This window comes from Bombus bifarius, unplaced genomic scaffold (genome assembly GCF_011952205.1).
Source record: "Bombus bifarius isolate JDL3187 unplaced genomic scaffold, Bbif_JDL3187 scf7180000008206, whole genome shotgun sequence".
NCBI classification, from domain to species: Eukaryota; Metazoa; Arthropoda; class Insecta; order Hymenoptera; family Apidae; genus Bombus; species Bombus bifarius.
This window is the reverse complement of record NW_022884510.1, coordinates 696049-716584: the sequence shown is the minus strand read 5'-3', so window position 1 is coordinate 716584 and position 20536 is coordinate 696049. Positions and strand designations below refer to the sequence as shown.

The 20536-nt window shown below is 34.5% G+C and overlaps 1 protein-coding gene across 2 annotated transcripts in view; it reads left to right on the top strand.

Annotated features, from left to right (window-relative positions):
- LOC117210548 (neutral ceramidase) overlaps positions 1 to 13788 on the top strand; it is a 45519-nt gene extending 31731 nt beyond the window's left edge. For both annotated transcript variants that reach the window (XM_033453678.1, XM_033453679.1), the window contains exons 8-15: positions 7446 to 7568; positions 8335 to 8529; positions 9015 to 9245; positions 9705 to 9800; positions 9917 to 10087; positions 10931 to 11046; positions 12623 to 12791; positions 13482 to 13788. In XM_033453678.1, the coding sequence (XP_033309569.1) occupies positions 7446 to 7568; positions 8335 to 8529; positions 9015 to 9245; positions 9705 to 9800; positions 9917 to 10087; positions 10931 to 11046; positions 12623 to 12791; positions 13482 to 13529 (1149 nt within the window). In that variant the 3' untranslated portion in view covers positions 13530 to 13788. The remainder of the gene's footprint in view (positions 1 to 7445; positions 7569 to 8334; positions 8530 to 9014; positions 9246 to 9704; positions 9801 to 9916; positions 10088 to 10930; positions 11047 to 12622; positions 12792 to 13481) is intronic.
- The last annotated feature ends 6748 nt before the right edge of the window (positions 13789 to 20536 follow it).

The window sequence follows — 20536 nt, the reverse complement described above, 5'->3', positions numbered from 1 at the left end:
ACACACAGTGCCCCGGATTTTAATAAATAAACTTCAGAATCTTCGATAGGAAAAGATTATTCCAAACAGATACTCCATGTAGCCCTAGTTTTGAGGAATTATAAACACGCTGTGATCTAGCGTTGCTCGCTGCATATTGTTTGTAAGTATGCAGGTATTTTGGAGTTTTCAAAGGGTTCGTTAAAGAAGCAACTTATTGTTCAACTAGCAATTGACTGGTTTCAAAAACCGAACGTATCTGTCGAAATATAAAGTTTACTCGATAAGAAAAATTTCTAAATTATACAGGGTCGCACAAATTGCTCCCATAAAACTCGAGCAAGCCGAGGCAAAGGAGTCCATTGAACTTTCGTCGGCACATACGCCCTACCGTATGTAAACGAGCATTTTGTTCGCTGGATGAAAGAGGGAAGATCGACGATGTTAGATTAGAAGACATTACGTCGCATCGGATTGCTGTTTCGTAACGCGTAACACAGTAAGCAAGTTAAAAAGAAGGTACAGAGTATCGTCGTGCGAATTCTTCTTCCTGAAACAAAATTTGCTCGTCGGAGAGCAAAGAGCAGGTACAACGCTTGTCATTCCAGAGCAGTAGAGTGATGGAAACGGAACTTGGAATAGTTGACGCGATCGCATTTGGATTTCACACCACGTGTTCCAGAGCGAACGAGAGTGAAACCTATTTGGTTGAATAACCGTGTCGTAACTTACGAGGAAGCTCCTATTTTCGATTTCTTTTTCCACGTTTTCCTCCGCTTCTTAATTTTTTCTTACGCTCTCAAAGGAGTGGCACACCGTCGAACAGCTAACCTGTTGTTTTTATGGCTAACATCGAAGTTAGTAAACGTCTGAAATAAATATTATTATATCGCTTTTTACGCTGAACATACAATCTTAGAAGAATGATTTTCTTGTGAGATTAGTGACTGAACTTTTTTTTATTCGTACTAATCATGAATCGTGACAAGGGATAATTTTTTACCCTCTTAAAGGAGTCAGTGTCGAAGAACTAATGATCGTTGTTGTTAGGGAAAACTAATTGCTTGAAAACAACTATTCATACACGTTATACGTCACTCTTTGCAATAAAAACACAATTCTAAAAGAGTGATTCTTCCTGAGTCATTGGCGACTACAATTTTTTCATCTGTGTTAAACTTCACCTATCGCGACGAAGGAATAATACTCTATTGTTAAAGCAAAATTGCACATTATTTTCTGCAACAAGGAAATAACGAGAAAAAAAGAAAAAAAAAAAGAAAGGAAAGCGACGTTCACGAGCATTAAATTCGTCTATTTCTTTCATCTTCCCTCAAAATTATAATGTTTGCAAATTGGATGGTGAATCATCCGGAAGTTACGAGAAGCTTACGAGCGTCCACAAAATTGCTCGTAAATTCGTACGTTGCAAAATCGGTTTATCGAGTCACGCGTTGCCGGCTCGCGATCTCGTTTCTCAGTTTTGTCGGTTAATTTGCGCAACTATGGCCCCCTTTCGCCACACGTCTACGTAATCTTTTGATTATCGTTTAATCTACGTTATGTCCATCCTCCAGGTTTTTGAAAGTTTTCGGATTTTAGTCGGTGAAGAACGTGGAAACTTTTTATGAGCACATTATGTATATTATGTGAAACATTTCGTGATTTCGTTAATGTAACTGTAACGAGGCTCGACTATATCAAACTGTATTTTTTCGATATGTACTACAAACGATTTCGCTACATTTTAGTTACGAGAAACCTGCGAGTAGCCGTAAAATCGTCAAAAAATATCGAATAAGGAAACGTTATATCATATATCTACGTGTATCTAAATGAAATTTTAATCGTTCAAAAAAAAACCGACTGCACAGCTAAGTATACAATTTTGAGTAATAATCATAGTACATTTTACATTCAGAGATATTGATCCCTTGAATAATCAACATCCTGAATAAACGAACAAAGATCACGTAGAGGACAGCATGAAGCTATTACGCAAATTCGATTCTTCCTACCTAATTCACCAAAATAATATATAATATTACGTTAGTAATATTTCACACTAAAACCTACTGTTTAAACAACCGTAAAGAAGTTTAAATGCAATGTATTGTGCTCGCAACATTTTACATTAAAAATCCTTTGAATCCTTTGAATAATCAATACTTCCAATCAACTAATACAAGTTACGTATGACACACGAAGTTGCCATTCAAATCATTAGAAATACAAATACGTAACAGCGTGAGAATAAAAATTTCTAATAGCGAGGAACGCGTGCATCGATCAATGCGTATTCCACGATGCGATAACAACCTTCCTTATCAGCAGATAAGGTAACGACCAAACGTTAGGAAAACGTCATCGTGCAAAGCTATTTCGCGGGCGAAGGATTTTCATCCGCGGAAGCAGAATCGTGTCTCTGGAGATTATAGATAAACAGAATAATAAGGTGAGATAGTAGACGATTGCAAAGTGCTGTCTCAACAGACGTGGGAACAGGAACGTGTAAACACGTGGATCTCTATGCCGGCTCTTTGCTCGTTCCATTTTTTCTCCCTACCTCTCCTTTCGGCTTCGCGTCTCTTCGTGTCTTCGTGTCTTCGTGGCTCGACAACGCCCAATCGGCAATCGAACAAGTTGCGCAACAAGAACGTTAAGACTGTGTTTCGTTATTATTTACTTGAATTAATTCCAGTTAAGAACACATATGTTCCGGTGATTATAAAAAATGGCCTAAGTCAAGAATTAACTAGAAAATTAATCACAATAATCTGGAACCATCTTTGCAAAGTAGTAGAAATTGTACCGTTGGATTGAGTTGGTCGTTGCGGCGTTAAAGAGAATTCGGTCCATGCGTCGAAAGCGAAACTTTAAATATCTGGGAAGGAAAAATACACGACTTAGGTCATTTACAATCATCGGTATATGTAAGGATTAGAGTGATCCAAATTGGAACTGGGGATTATTGTAACGTCGTACAAGTTGCAAATTTTTGTAAATTTATACCAAATGGAAGTTAAGCAACCAGATAGAAATTTTATATTGAAACAGAAATTAATCTCTCGTATGGAACTCGTAAAGACAGTTGTCCATGGAAGAATCAATTTCGTAAAGAGTGTTATGAAAAAATATATGTTAAATTGTTATTTACATATTCCAGTATTACTTGTGTATTTGTAACATGTTCGTGATAACATAACTTAACACGATGACATAAGTTAACTTTGGTTGACTTTGGATTCGAGTGTTCTTTCGCATAAATATATTCGCGACCACGGCATAGTCTCTTCGCAAACGTGCAAACAGAAAACAACAGGAAGCGTACTAGTTCCATTTCCTATCAACTCCATTATTCTTCTGCGCCATTAATTTGATGGTGAAGGCGTAACAGAGGATTACGAAGGTGTTGAAATCCAAAATTGGAACGACGCGATACGCAAATGATTATAGCGTAGACGTTCACATCACGAAGATTCGTCGTAAGACAAATCTTAAAATTTAATGTCTTTAATTAAAATAATGTCGTTACGAACAACGATTATGAACGATTAAAATCTTTTTGATTACCAGCGATCGTTATCGACGACGAAAATTTTATTTTGGTTACGAATATTTCCACCATCGATGACGGAAATTTAATTTTTATTTGGTGTAGTTAAAAAAACATGTTGATCATCCATAATGGTTATTCGCATTCGGAACAAGTAAATATAAAAAAATACTTGCAAGTAGAAGTATATATTCAGTATATACTATATAGTTAATATGTTTAAACGTGAACATGGTTGCAAAGATTACGGATCACGCGATACATCATGAAAACAATTTCGAGATCACACACGAGACGTAGATTCGACAAGCGGTGGGAAACTAGCAGTCTAACGAGGTCAGCTCGCATGGTGCTCCTGTGTGATCCTTCCCAGAAACCGCCACACCCTTTACGAATCACGAGATACACGATTCACGCTCGACGCTCGCAAGGACGACGTCGTCGTTCCTTCCTCGAGAGACCGAGACTTTTTTCCTTTCCACGAACTCTTGAATCACGCTACTGTCTTACCTTCTCACACGTTTATTCATAGCGAAAGGCGTTAAAAAATACCTGTTGCTCTAGTCTAAGTCTGTGGAAATTGAAATAAAAATTTTCCGTTGCCAGAGCACCGTTGTATACTAATCTCAAGACAGCAAAGAAGGGATTGATCGATTTGGATTTAGAACGGTTGTGAAATTAGAGCTTGGTAATAGTATCTTTGTGGTTGAAACGAATGAAAAATTGCAGTTTTCGGACGTTGGATTCGAGACTTTTTGGATTGAGATTGAGAGAAACGGAAAAGCTCCATATTTTTTATTTTCTAAACGCCTAACGATCGCAAAGTTTCGAATTAAAAAACCTTTAATTTCAAAATCTTTAGTTAGAAAGTCATCGGCTTAAAAATCTAAGGTTGCAAAATCTCTAACGCTTAAATTTTATACAAAGCTTCAACTTCAAAGACTGAAGATTTAAAAACTTCGTATTTCAGATTTCAAATTTTTAATTTCAAATGTGATATATCGAATTCGAAAAGAATTCATCCTATTCCATACATTTATAATACTTTCACACTTCTCAGTTTTTGTATTCCTATCTACGTTTCATCCTTCGATAACAATTCGATATTTCCTTCACGCTTCACTAGTTATAATTACAAATTAGAAACGGAACTCTTCCGCCTTCAAGGATTCGTCGTACTCGAATGAAATACTCGCGACGTTTTTCCAAGAAACATAACTGTTCATATAGCGTAACATCCTTATACGACTCTTATAGTAGAAAACACGGTAAATGGTTCAATGTCGATCGTAAGAAGGCTCAAGTCATTCAAGTATAGTGCAACTGTAACGCGTGTGAACGTAAGGCCTCCTATGCTCCCACTTCATTACGCACCTAGCGTTTCAGTGAATGTGTATGTATGCGTATAAAAAATATCGGCTGGAACGATTAATTATTTCTCGATAAGATAAATATTTTCTTTGACTACGAAATACGAATACGATGAGAATTTTCAATAGAATGCAAATAAAAATTTTAATTACGCGTGTCTGTTGTTGTTTAATTACACACTGCTTGATTATTAAATTATTCGATAATGAGTCTATCCTGAAATGTTACGCTATTGCTTCGTAGAGTGAATGCTGAACTGAAAATCCAGTTTTACTTCCTGCTGAAATTTCAATAACAATTATATGGATTATCTTGTGTCGATAGAACGGAAAATATGGTGTAATTTATAAATAAAACAAGTTGGGATCAATCACGAGCAAAATAGATATCTGTGATACCGTCCATACTAATACAAATACAAAAAGTTTCCTTCGGGAAAATCTTGCAACATTCTTATCGCAATAGTTGTTTCCATTTCATCAAGCATGAATTTTCATCCTCTTCGAATGACTTTCTCTCAAATGCACAACAAAGAATAAAGTAACACGATTTAATTCGACAAAGATGTTGTTTTGGGAAATTTTGCTATAGCGTATATAAATATTTTCACTCAAACTAATATTCTCAATACTTGGAAGCATGCAAGCCTCGCGTCGTGGATTTTTTAATCGATTAAAGAACGGCGTATCTTTGATCGAAAGCCGCTAAAAAAATCAAATTATCATATAGCTCTTCTTAAATAAATTCTTAACAGAGTTTTATTTTTCCTTGATAATGCGTAGATTAATGTTTCTTCTAATTATCGGTGACATTATCTACATAATTTTTACATTAGAAGGTAGATCAAGTATAAATTATAGTAAGAAATTACAGTAATTTTAAATTAAAATACATTTTAATATTCAGTACATTTTTTAATACTTGTTTTTGCGACATTTGAGCGAGATATCTTTATATGAATAATAAACAAGTAATAAAATATGATTTTAAATTAGTTATCTCAAGAGAGAAAAGGCGAAATTCTGTCTCGTAAGAACATATAATGACTAGATTAGTCCATATTCGAGATGAATTTCATTATATCTTTTGCGTCTACTACATAATAAGAAAATTAGAAAACCTTGAAAAATCAATACAGCTACTAATGTCAACTATGCAATATAATTACTAAATACTTATAAATTCAAGTCTACTTTAATATTTTGAATCAGGAATCTTGAAAAAATGGCCTTGCGTGTCTTGAAATTACATTTTCTATTATTTACCTTAGTTTAACGCGAGTTTTATCTTTCTTGCAAAACGATCGTTTCGTGACTTCTTTCTACACGGCTTTCTTTACACGGCACGCATCCATCGCTCAAAAATAGTTCCAGACGTATGTACATTCCCATATAGCCCAATAAATTCGTTCGATTCGGTTAATAAAATCAATTCGATTGCTGAGTAGTACCAGCAGAAAAATATACCAACTACAAACAGTTCAGTTCATTTATCAATTCAATTTCCAAGCCAAAAGTGTAATCAAACGCAGGCGGCGAAATCCCAAATTTCTGCTCGAAGATCTCTATCAGACGAAATCAAACGAAACCATATAATTCCTTGACATTAATCATCGGCCATTTCCTCGCCATTGGTTCGTCAATGGCGCGAATCGGCGTCCATCAACCAATAAACTTCCTTGGTCCTTCGTGTTCTTGACCGCGTGTACACGCGCGCAACATTGCACTAGCGTAGAACGTAGTGTTAGGTTTTACGTTGCCTGATCGAGGGAAAGTGGCGGAAGACAAGGTTGCGTGTGCACAAAGATGAGATCCCGGATATCGATCCCAGAACAACACGACGTGCATGGAATCGGCGGATATAGTGGAACTTAGAAGGGAGTCAGGATCGAAAGGGAGAGTGGATTTTCAGGGGAGAGAATCGTTAGACAGGAGGATGAAGGGACACGATGCCATTATGTTGGATTAGGTAGAGGAACCTGTAGCATCTGACAACGAATTGGACAGTGACAATTTTGATATTTGTAGATATCGGTTATGGGAGATTTTAATTATTGGGGGTTTGATTATCGAGAATTTCTAGTTTCTTTGAATCGCTTTTGAAATTTTCATAATGAGTTCATTTGGTAGAAGAGCGGGAAAGAAGCGAAATTAACTTGTCCTATCGTTAAAATCACAAGCAAAAGACGGCGATGTTGAAAATATTAGCATACTTTTGCCGTTCACCGGAGAATTGTAATTCAAATTACGTTATTGACTGTTTTCATCGAACAAACGATGAGACGTAGAAAACAGAGAAGAAAACGTTAGGCTCGTAATTAACGTACATTCGCATGCTCTTTAGCCGTGACGCGTCGAGCGAAGGGTCGGTTTCGAGAAACGGGTATTAGCATAATAAAAGCAGAAACGGGAGAACAGTTCGTAGCCAGCGAGGCGGATACGTTTCATGCGTGTTTGGCCTGTACACATTGCGTTGTGTTGCGTTACTTGTTGCTCGTATCGCGATTCTATAATCGTGTTCCGTTGCCTGGTGATTGCAGCGTTTATGGCAGTACGGGGACGCCAAGGAAGTGATCGGACCCCTCCGTGTGGTGCATCGCTACGTGAATATGGTGGAACAGACGGCAGAATACTACAATGAAACCACCAAAAGAACCGAAACTGTGAGTAGTTTTCTTCTTCTTCCCTTTATTTTAGAGTTTTACTAAATCTCATTTGTTCTTCCTTTTCTCCCTTTTTTTTTTTTTTTTTTTTTGGAAAAAATGAGAAAGTATCTGTACTCGAGGATTTCTATGTTTGGACAATAATCTACGAAACCTTGTTGCACACCCTGTGAGGACACTGTTTCTTGTTAAAATGAAATCTCCGCAAAATTAATATATTCTCAGAAGACGATAAGATACATTTACTTTAAATCTCATCATTCTGTGTTAAATTTCTCGAGCTTTCGTCATAAAAGGGAAATTTCTCGAAAGACAAATTTTGTTCGTAACGGTAGAACACTGTGTATCTGTACGAATATTATCAAGTCTGATAAAGTAGATGTTTCAGACCTTTAATTATCTTTGCAAAAATGTAAGTTTACATAGACATACACAGTCTATTCTATTCATCCACGATATAATGTTAAATAATTTGTAACACGGTAGGACTTTGAAAAATGATAATTTTCAGCCTTTAAGAACCTTCGTTCAGTCTTCAGGGTTCAGGGTCAATTAAGGTCAACAATCAAGGTCAATTAATGCAATTGAAACTCTGAATGGAATTCTTGTTCGTCGTGGTTTCTTTGAAAACAATTATTACGTATCTCCTTCGTCTTTGTTTCCCCGAAAATAAAGATGCATATTTTTAGCATAGCAACTACATTAGAGTTCACAGGCTTGAACGATTTTTTGAACGTTATTTACGAGTTATGGAATATTACGATAGGTTCGTGGATGTGAACCAGCGATGGGATACAGTTTTGCGGCGGGAACGATCGACGGCCCTGGGTCTTTCTCGTTCGAACAAGGCACAACCACCGCGAATCCCATGTGGAATGCAGTCAGAAACCTCTTGGCAGCCCCTACGACCGACGATGTGAAATGTCACGGTGCAAAGCCAATTCTACTTGCCACTGGACGCGTAAGTTTAAATATGTGTCGAAGAATATTATTACGAGATAGTGTTACAGCGTTTAGGTAAAAAATGATCCTTATTCGAATACGAAACTCCTTTTTAAATAAATTTCTAAAGATCGTGAAATTAAAAACAAAAATTGTCGCAAAGTTGAACTTTTTAACATTGTATCATAATATTTTTTGGCGTAGAATATTCCGAAGAATTGATATATGTAAAAAAAGATATATAACTCCATTTGAAGAAACAAACATGATCTTCGTTTAGCCTCTAGTATCCACCTATAAAACCATGTGCCCAACCAAACCATCCAACTTTATCTGAAACATTTTCCATTAAAATTATTGCTTATACAGTGACCGAAGTGATTGCAGTTACGTGCCTCACCCTATACATCGATAAATCTTATTTCTTTGTCGTTCGACGATTCTAAACTTTCAAGATCTCCAAGTTCGTCTGTTTAATTTCTGAATGATTTGAACAACCTTCAGATGCGTATTCCGTACGACTGGCAACCGAAAATCGTAGCGACGCAGGTCGCGTTGATCGGTAACGTTGTCATCGCTGGCGTACCAGGAGAATTCACAACAATGTCCGGAAGAAGATTGCGAGAGGCTATCAAAACGGTCATGAACGATGCGTCCGACGACGAAACGTCCGTTATAGTCGCCGGCCTCTGCAATACTTACAGCGATTACATCACTACGCCGGAGGAATATCAAGTAACTCGTAGATCATCCTTATCGTTTCCTTCCGGTGTTTTTAGAATAATCTTCTATCTCTTATGCCATCGATATTTAATAATTTGTAGATCTTATAATTTCTAATTTAAAACCGTTTACGCTCGTAACAAATATCCGTGTCATTTATGATAAATAGATTCGAATAAAAAGGAATTATTACATGGAGGATTAGATTCGAAGCGGTGAATATTGGCATGAAATAGTATAATTTACGAGTACTCTTCAGGGATGAAACGTTGCATCAAAATGTTGAACATTAGAATCATTACCTTTCTATAATTTTTCTTGCTTCGTGATAAATAAAATTGAATAGAAAAGTTTTTGTTAAATATATATCTAAATTAATAGAAAGTCAACTAGTATAAAAATTTATTATAGAAATTTATTGAAACATTATAATTTAAGATTTGCCAACGATTTCTTTGTTTAATCTTTTAGATCCAAAGATACGAAGGTGCGTCCACGATATTTGGGCCCCATACCCTAACCATTTACTTAAAACAATACCAAGAACTCGTCACATCCGCCATTCTTGTAAGTACACCGTAAAAATCTTCCTCCCCTCCCCCCAAAAATGTTATAAATTTTATTTAAATGAATTTAGCTTATATACAAAGTTTTTAATAACGCTAGTTTCGATATGATCTCAGAAAAAGGATGTAGATCCTGGTCCAACGCCTCTGGATCTAAGAAAAAAGAATCTTCTCACGTTCGTCACTCCTGTTCTCTTCGACACCCCAAAATGGGGCAAAAATTTCGGTGACTGTATTAAACAACCGCCGAAACTCGCCAAACCAGGCGATATCGTCAGTGCGGTATTCGTAAGTATACTAAGTATCGATACTAATTTCGTTAAAATGACGCGAACGAAATACTCCGTCATAAGCTCGGAACGCAAACTTTGAAAGGGAAAATTGAAAGAAAGATTTGGCAGCAAATAGGTAGATAAACAGATTTGCAATTGATCCGAATTTCCACGCTATTAATTTTCCAGACAAGAGCGTCCAGATATGGAAACTCAACGGACATCACGTGCTGGACTTATCCCATCTTTTCCAAAACATCTAAAGACACTATCATATTTGTAGCTAAAAACTAAGGAGGAACACATTGCGTGTTACTCTGAACAAAAGATTGCGCCTATAGTACATCTGCTCGTGAACTGAATAAGGGAGATTGATTGCAAATGACTTAGTAGATAGTAAAAACAATTTTTGTTAGAATAAGCTTCAAATTGAAAACTTTTAAAACTCGGAGTACTCAAATTGTAAAAGATAAAACTTTGTGAGTTCAAATCTTGAACTCTAGAAATTGGTATTCCTAACTCTTTTAACTTCTACAATCTTCAGTGTAGGACGCTGCAAACGATCTAATTTTGTTACTATCATATACCTTGTTTGTTGATTTTGTACATTAATATATTTTATATTTGTTACGTTAGGATCCACATTTTATAACGTTCTAAATTTAAAGATCACTCGTAATAAGTCTAATTTAATTATTTATCTACAAAATAAATACTGTTTTCATATATTGTGTATATTGTATCTGCTAGGGCGTTGACAAATTCCATAAGCTTATTATTCATGGAGAAAAAGGAAAAGATACGTGGTAAGGAATTCTGTGAATATTACGTCTCATAAATCTGGTCTTATTTTCACCAGGTTGCTGGCCACCCACGTAACAACCTGATGACAGAGAGGTCGTATCTGACGATCGAGAGGCTAAGTGACGATGAGATATGGGTGCCAGTTGCTACTGATGCCAGTTGGGAGACTAAGTATGTATATATTTTCATCGATTTTCATTTTAAATCCTCGAACTGACAAATACGAAAATTTATAACTAGGCTGCGGATTTTTATGCGGATTTTAAACAAATACGTTACATTTTAACCAAACAATCATAAAATATTTTTTATCAAAAACAAGAAATTTTCTAATCAAATTAATTGATTTAATTCATAAGAAATTTAGCGGTCTCTGATGAATGCAGCACTTGATCGCTTCGAGTTGGAATAAAATACAGGCCATATCTACTTTAGCGTAGTTTTATTTTGTATTAGGTACATGTAGACGTTATATTTAATTCATCGTTTCATTGTTAGTATACAGCTATATTGTATAGGGTGTTAAAAAGAGAGTATACATGTATCAAAATGAAAAAGAATTCAGGAGGAATATCTTGGAAAATGATGACTCTTTTATCGTTAAGATTCTCTGTATGTTAGACAGTAAACGTGCTTTCACTTATTTATAGGCAATAAATTTTAGCAGTTACGTGACATGTAATAATATTGATGATGTGAAATCAATAGTACAATAACTTTCTCGTCCTATACTATGAAAGACTCAATATCCTATACAATACGTAAGATAAGAACAAACGAATCTCGCAGAAGACGAATTGGTCAATTTCCACTTTTTACAAGTTTCTCGATTTAACATTTCATTTTTGAAAAAATGAATGACTCGTTTCTATAAAGTTTATTACAGTAGCGATAGCGTAAATAATCGCAAATTTCAAGATTAATTTTAAAAGATAATATTTTCAATCGCAACTTTTCTTTATGTTTTTGTTTATGTAGTCAATCGATATAGTCTCTGAACTACTCAGATTATTAAACATTAGTCGTTAGTAGACTGAGAATTTTCACGCGTTTATATAGGAGATTTAATGATGTAAAGATACGCGGAACACACGAAACACAAAAAATTCTATTTAGTTCTATTTTTTAAATTGTATTCACGAAAATGTGAACTTGCATAAATATCCGCACGATCGATTTGAAGCATTCTTAACTAAGGCAACGTGTTAAAAATCAGTACCTAAGTCGCTAAACTTCACCGATTGTCCTAGATAGTTACCTCAGCCGCAAACCTCGACCACTTTGAAATTTCTCTTTTCAAATCTTATATTAAATCTTTCTCATGCAATACTAGGAAAAAGTTAGCTCCGCCGCGATCTTCGAATTTTTACGTTCTAATCCCGCTCTCCTTCCGGCGAACGAAAGGAATTTTAATACGTCAATAAAAATCTTTGGCATAAAATTAAAGTAAAGCGTTCTCATATTTTTTCCTCCGGTATGAGAAATTTTTAACTATATAGAAGCACAATTATATCGTAAATAATTCAAAGAAAGTAACGCACTATTTTGGAACATTTCGTATAACAAAAAAAAAAAAAAACATAGGAGGTCCTCCATAAATCAATGATAGCCGGAAAAATCGGTGCGAAAAATGACAAAGGGGGAGGATAAGAGTATCGATCAGCCAAGAGTATCAGGCTCTGACCATCAGACAGGCGAATAATAACGATATTTCTCCCTCCGTTTGGTTGCTGTATCATCCGTACAGGTTCCAGTGGCAGAGGACGTCGATGGTTCTCGGTTCCAGTCAAGTGACCATTACGTGGCAGGTCCCGGAGGACATCAAAGCTGGTGAATATCGTATTAGGCACAACGGATACTACCGTTATATCCTTGGTGGCATCTTCCCTTACTACGGCGTGTCCAACCACATCCAGGTAAATTAAGTACCTGTTGTGAATGTTTGATATCAGGGCTCATTCCCCCTAGTTTTTCTTTTTTTTTTTTTTTTTCGTTTATCCATTTCTTATAATTGAAATAATAACGCAAACTATGCAATTTTTTTAGCATATAATTAGTTTACTATATAATTAATTAGTGGATACATACGAAACGTTTGCTTTTTCTGTGATTTTTAATGCTTTTTTGTGGTTCTTGCAGATTTCTTTTATTTTTGTGGAAAGGCGAATTTCGTATGTTCACTTTGCTATGATTTTTAATATTCCGTTATATTTTGTCTTTTCACTGCTTTCTTTTCCTTTTTTCTTCTGACTTGGCAAGTTTGAAGCTGTCTGTCTATTGTGCGAAAGAATCAAAACCAATAAGAATAGAATTAACTTGATCGTTGAAATGAAATAAATTCAGCTAATTTATATTCATATTTGTATCTAAATTGAAGTCACTCTTACATGAAACTTAGGTTTAAACTAGGTATTTTAAAATCGAGTTACATTGAAAAACAAACGTTTCGTAACTCGCAACGAGATATAAAAGGATTCTCTCCTCACCGATAATCAACGATACCCTGTGTAATAATTCCGATAATAGATAATTTCATCCAAAATCCTATTTCACATTTGTAAACTTATTATAACCAGTTACGTGACATTTTCCATGGACCATTTCAGGTTATACCTAGTGGCTTGAGCTGTTGCAAAAGGCTGTACTACGAATAACCATGCCACGATATTTCAGCCCCAAATGAAAATGCTTACGCTTAATTCACCACTGAATTTAGGAATAATTCAGCCGTGAAGGCCATACCTATATCGTTGTTTTTAGTTTTGTACAGTGTTGTACCATAATAATATACCGACGTGTGATCTCTTTAATACATAGATACATTAATATCGGATAGAATGTAGAATTAGGTTTTAATTAAATTTAATTAATGAATCAACGTTATCGCGAATAAACGGATAATTTATACAAATATCTACGTGTAATTTATTTATTTTTACTATATTCACGGTAGAATTTCGTTTGTCTGAATGACCAATCTATGTATAATTGAATAAATGATCGAACAGTTCATATGATAAAAATTCACGCGAAAATGAAACGATTGAATATTGTATTTTTTATAGTGCACTATTTTGTATTTATTGTATTAAGCTATTCATTTCTACCAAATACTAGTTACCTAGTGATTTCTGAATCGTAAAAAAACTGTGATCAATTACAGACTGTTAATGAAAATATTATTTCAATATCTGAAGTTCAGATAAATGGAGTTCTATTGTATGTAAGAATTCCTACAGATCAAGTGGTAAAGAGATGAATGGTGAAAGAATGAATGACGAAATTAATGGTCGTAAAAGGCTGTCGAGAATACAATCTGACGAGATTTCTTCATTAATTTTTATCGATTCGATTCTCCTTTATTAATTTTAAAATATATAATACCAGCAGCTGAAAATTTTAAATCGTGGTCCGATTGAACCTGTATTGAATAGTATACTCTTGACAACTTTCATAATTTCAATTCGAAATTAAGAATCGTAAGATTGAAATTAAAATTCAGAATTCATTATTAACAACAATTGATATTCTAACATTTTTTAGATTCGAGATAACTGAATTCTACGTATATCAACATTTCTGCTAATTTTAACTCACAGTGATGTCTAATTTTTCACCTATAGCGTACGTATACTGTTATGCACTAATGATTTATTCTATAGTTTTATATCATTGGGAAATAAAATCGTATATGTATTTGTTTCCTTTTTCATTCATGGAGAAAAATAAAGAACAGGATAGAAATATCAGAATGTACTTTCACTCGATGAGTACAGAATTTAAAAAGTTTTTGCGGGAGAAGGCAGATTTACAACACGACATTTGAATTGGTAAAGTTTTCCCCGTTTTACGATATCTCCTACACATGAAAATGTTGTTACATATACATTTCCATACTGACGACGAAGGGGAAACGATGCTTTCTGCGTAGAAAGCCTAAACTCATCTTGAAGCTCCCACGAAGAATTGCTTTGTACTCCGAAGTTCAAGGTCACTATATTTCGGTAGAATTACGGTAAAATTCAAGGTTGGTGTTACATTCTGTTATTTAACGTTCCCTGTCAATTACACAGTTCGATAATCTATTATCACTATATTCGGTTCTATAAGTGATAAATAATTCGATAATTTTCCTAGTTAAATCATAACAAGTTTCTAGCGTAATTCGTTACCATCAGAAATTTATATCGATGAAAAAACTGACTGAGAACGTCATCGAAGAAGATATTTGAAAATAGGATATAATATTACCTAGATAAAACTCCTTTTTAAGTAGAATGTACGAAAGTTTTTTAAGAAGTATTTAAGTGAATCATAATCTAAAAAGAATACTCAAAAGTAGGGCAGGAGTGTTATACGAACAAAGTTGCAATTTTGTTAGAAATTATCTTGTACGTAGTAAATACTAGATATGAAAGAAATTTAAAATTACAATGATCAAAATTAAGGTTTTTTAAGAAAAGAAGTACACTAAATGATAGTCAAGGAATATATTTAAGAGCAGGATAGACCGTTAAGTAATATTACTGTTTAAGTAATATTATTATTTCGGTAGAAATTATTTCATGTTTCGTAAAAAGTACAAAAAAGACAAGAAAATGAAGCCTTTCCGGTTGTTAAAACATTATAAAAGAAATGGCCGAATATTTCCCAGTTAACTGAACTTTATCTTCATTTCTTCCAAAAGGCCACAGTTCAGTACACATAACAACCTCGCCGATAATAACTGTGTAAGATTAGGCAAAAATAGCCAACGAAGTGGCATACGAAATATTAAGTACGCATTTCAGATATCTGCAACGTCGAGATCGATACAGAAATGTACACGTGAATTTGTAACGCGTCTCAAAGGAAGCCAACGTATGGCACGAAAGTAGAGTGCTATACATATACAAAATTTCATAAAATAAACTTCTCGAAACGAAATTCAATTCGCGAGAACGAAGGGGGAGGAAGCTCTTTCCCAGTGAACGAATTAATTAAATTCATTTGGCTGAATCTTACGTAACATTCCATATTCCAAAGAAAGCAATTTCAGCGAAACGTCGAACTTGATCCTTTCCGTTGCGAAACAGTATCAATATCTTTTACTCCGCATACAAACTAGAATTTCAATCTGTGCTTTTAAATAAATTGATTTGAGATAGCGAGAAATTACTTCGATCAACCTTTCGATAGTTTCGATCGGCTCCTCCTACAAATTGTACGAGTGAATTTGTGCATTAAAAGAATGCTATTAGCTTCTTAAGCGATCGGTATAATTGAAAAACGTGGTCCAAAAAACGCTCGCGTCTTTATATATTTATTTATTGTTTAATTAGTACTGGTTTAATTGTCAATCAAATTCTACCAATATAATCATTGTCATGATGTTTAAAAATGCCTTTGTGATATTTGTAAAATATAAGTACGTATAGTTGCGGGAAATATCTCGCAATTTCTGAATCTATTTTCAGATTTCTTTGGAACGTTGCCGATAAAGTCATTATAGGTTCGTAACAATGCTAATGGATTTTTTAAATCACTCAGAAATGTTTATGGTATCCAAGTGAAAATATTTCGAGATCAAGCGACAATAATTAAGGTCTGTAAAAATATACGATATCACCGTAAAAACGAGAAACTGTCAAAATAAAAGAAAAATCCGATATACGTAGAGTTCAAAGAACGGGAAATGGCCACACGAGTCCAGGGCACAAAAAGATTCTGAACTGAACATCAATGTGGTTCGTTAACAGGTCTCCTCGCGTGAAATGGCCGAACCGAGAAAATAACATGTGGTATAAAAGTGCGTTTAACGAGGAATGCGGTCAGCAATCTGGATTATCGAAGCATGTAAAACTGCCGAGCTTGTTTCACGTAAAGATTCAATTAAATATGCGTCCGGAATCAAGTGAGTTATTTTTCGACTGAGGAATAATAGTAATTACAGTAAAGTAATAAAATGAGACAGATTTTTCACTTTACGTTCCAAAAACGATATTTAAAAGAAGTTTAACTAACTAATACTATAAAACTGTCTTATTCGAAATCCAATTTTACTTGCAATTAAATTTGTTTTAACGCTGTCTTAATTAAATATGCCAACAGAGATTGCTTCGATCTATAAATCAACAAAATTTTCTGTCATTTGAAATTCAGTTTTCTCTTTTATATTTACGATTTCATCCGCAAGTCTATCTCACATAAGATTTAAAATCCATTAGCATACGATCTCATTTATAATTGAGTATCTACGTAAATACGTATAGTCTAATGTTTAACATCTATTATTGTAACCTGAGACGCTAAAATATACAAGGTGCCAGTTATCTACTCGAAAACCGTGGTAGTTCTAACATTGCGAAAGTGTGTCAATTACGGAGGTCCTAGGACAACACGAGCGAAGAAAATTGAAAAGTTTAGCACCACCACGAAGAACTTTACAAGCTGTTTATTACGTCCACGAACAGCTTGCACCAACCAATCAGTCAAGGCATTTTCACAGTCTCCTTCGAGAAAAAAACGTTAATATCAAGAATACATCTGGTGCCTCGTCGAACCTACATGTCCCGCATAACTAAAAAAAGAAAGAAAGAGCTAACAAGCACGCAAAACATCATAGTTGTTTTACCAGACATTATTTTATAATTCAGTAAACGAAAGGGTCGAAGATATTTGAAAATCATTTAAACTTCTTCCAGTAAGACAAACGTGAAAGCAGTTTCATATATAACTGAATTTATTTATTATTATCAAAATTTTACAAATTCCAACATAACAGTAACGAGTTTGCTAGTAATACAAATAACATTTTACAAGTTAATTTAATTAACGACGAATAACGTTAGAAAATTTTGCAAGCTATAGGCGAATAATTTTACAAACTACACGGTATACGTTTCCAAAGGGTTTCTCTGCAAAGGAACGTCAGATTATCCATAGCGATGCCATCAAAGTACTCTTGGAATACAAAGAAAAGGGTTAATTACATAAACCACTATTTACATAAGTTATTACTGCTATTTATATGTATATCTAGTTACATAAACGTCCAAGCTGATATTTGTCCATACTAACAAAGATCTCTTCGATCCGCGAAGCAACAAATATTTTCAATTTCAAAGTTACTACACCCAAACTGAAAAAGGGAACCGGAGAAAGAGTTCAATTACACGATATAAACTACAGCCAAACAACTTCCTCGACGGTAAAAATACTTGTCTCGTGCCATTTCGCCTTCTATCCCTCTACTACTTGCTAGGACCATGGCGTGAAATGCCGAGAACCCAGTAAAACTACGAATTAAACTTCAATTTACTCGAACTGAAGCTCAACGAAGCATAAATCGAGTAACCAAGAGGGACTTAGAAACAGCCACGAAGCCACTAGTATAATTCGTATCGACGAGTTCGCAGACCACTAAACAGCGTCCAAAGAGAAAAGGAAACCAGAGAAGCCAGAGAATACGGAGAGAAATGTCGCCATCAAGGTGTTAAACGACGCGTTTCGAATTCGACACTTGCGAACAGGAGCTACTTGCGTGGAGAATAGCGGAGACTCTTCTTTTTCTACGCTGAAGCAAGGTACGAAAAAAGAACGTGGAAGATAAAAGAATGGGAACAAGTGAAATAAAAAAGCGAAGAAGGATGGTAGAATGTGGGAAAGGGCTGTTTCCCGCGCGAAATGAAGCGAAGATTTAGCAGGGGTTGGAGAAAAGGATTGGTTGAGGTTGTTGTGGAATCCAAGGTCACGGGACCAACTGCTTCTAGACGACTGCCTCCGCAACGACGAAACCACGCAGCGAAATACGAAAGAACGAACAGTGGCTAGTTTGATGAATTTAGGAAATAGAGGCGCGACATTATTATTTTATTGAAGATTAAAATTTAATATCGTATTATATTAGAAATATATAAACGTTAATATATTAGCAATATTTGAGCACATTTTTCTGTTCGTGTAACGTCGTGCACCGATGCACGAATTTACAAATTAAGTTTAACCGGTATCAACGACGCGATGACTCTTTTCCCGAACTATGTACTTACCTGACCATTGTCGTTTAGCCTAGAATTAGGATCAGAAGAAAGAATAAAGATAGAAAGAAGGGTATTTATTCATTGCAAATCTAAGTGCAAGCAACAGCACGCTGCTGTAGAATCCAGACGGTTAAAAATGAGAAAAATCGCAGTTTCCTACGACTTTCAGCCTATAACTGTAATAAATTTACATTTCTTAAATCTAAATCTCTATCCGATTATTAGCAGACCGCAGGTATTTCTTAACACGCGCCTGTACAAATTCATATGTTTGCAAACACGACTATGAAAATGAAATCTAAGCCGAGATTTATTCTCCCATTTATAATATGTTACAACGATATTTATTTCGCGTTAGATATTTTGATATTTCCTCATCTTACGTGCATTCTGTATGCTTTCGTACCTTTAAATTTCCGCCAGGAAAATAAGTATCCGCAACCTAGTTACTTAGTCAATACATAATTTAAGTGTATTTACTATAATTTATAATTTAAGTCTACGTTCAAAGTAAATCCGCTGACGCACACTGTCGATTAACTCAACTTAAATAACGATCTATTTTCCTAGAAGAGTTATTAATATTTATAGGTGACTTTGTTGCATAGCGATGACCGAACAGTATCCAGACGGAAGTGTAACAATCTCATTTATTACTGTTAGACATGTGTAAATAGCGTCGGAACAGAATTAGCTAAATGTTCAGTAACGTTATTAACTATCGTTGCTAGTCAAAGTAATTAGAATCGCGGGATCTTTTTATCTCGCGCTTCTGGAAAGTGTCGTTAATTAATAAAAATAATAAGCAATGTCGCATGACGTATTTCGTTTATGACGGTTACTTTATTCATTAGTGTCATTTTACTTCACTTTCGCGTAATTGGTAGAACAGTAGTACGCTACATATCGATTTAATAGATTACGAGAAGTTTAACAATCGTATAATTATTAAAATTATGATACTGCTTTTATTCTTATCTTCGCTTACTTCAATTAGTAAAAACTTGCGGCTAAAGCAGGATTAAGATAAAGTCAAGATTTTAAGATAGTTGTAAATAAAGATAAATTGCGATAAAAAATATAGATAAATTGTTAGTCGATAAATAATTCTGTATAATTGTTGTATAAACGTTAAAATTATAGATGACAGATTACACTGAAATGAAAAAACTTGTATGCTGTCAAATATTAAAATAAATTTCCATTCGTACTCATAAAGGTTCAGTAATTCATAGCAAAATTCTTTAGATAAAAGCGAACCTTATATATCTCGACTTTTGTTTCTTTTTGTATCGTGTTTCCATTTTTTCTAAAAAGAACCTCTATGAAATTCTCATTTCATTTTTGGCTTAATTAAATTTAATTAATAAGAATTTGAATGAGAAATAAAGCGTGCGAAGATTTAATGAATTTTTTCATTTCAACTTAATTTAATAGATAAAAATTTGCGCGTACGGCAAAATTTATCAGGATTTAAGATAATTAAAATTTGTCTATATGAATTTATGGAATGTACGTCAAATTTTCATTTTTACAATATAACAATTTAATTAAATTTGTTATTTAATAATCTAGACAATTTAAAATCTCACAATTTAATTAAATCTTAATTCTTAGAAATATAAACATTGTTATCGATA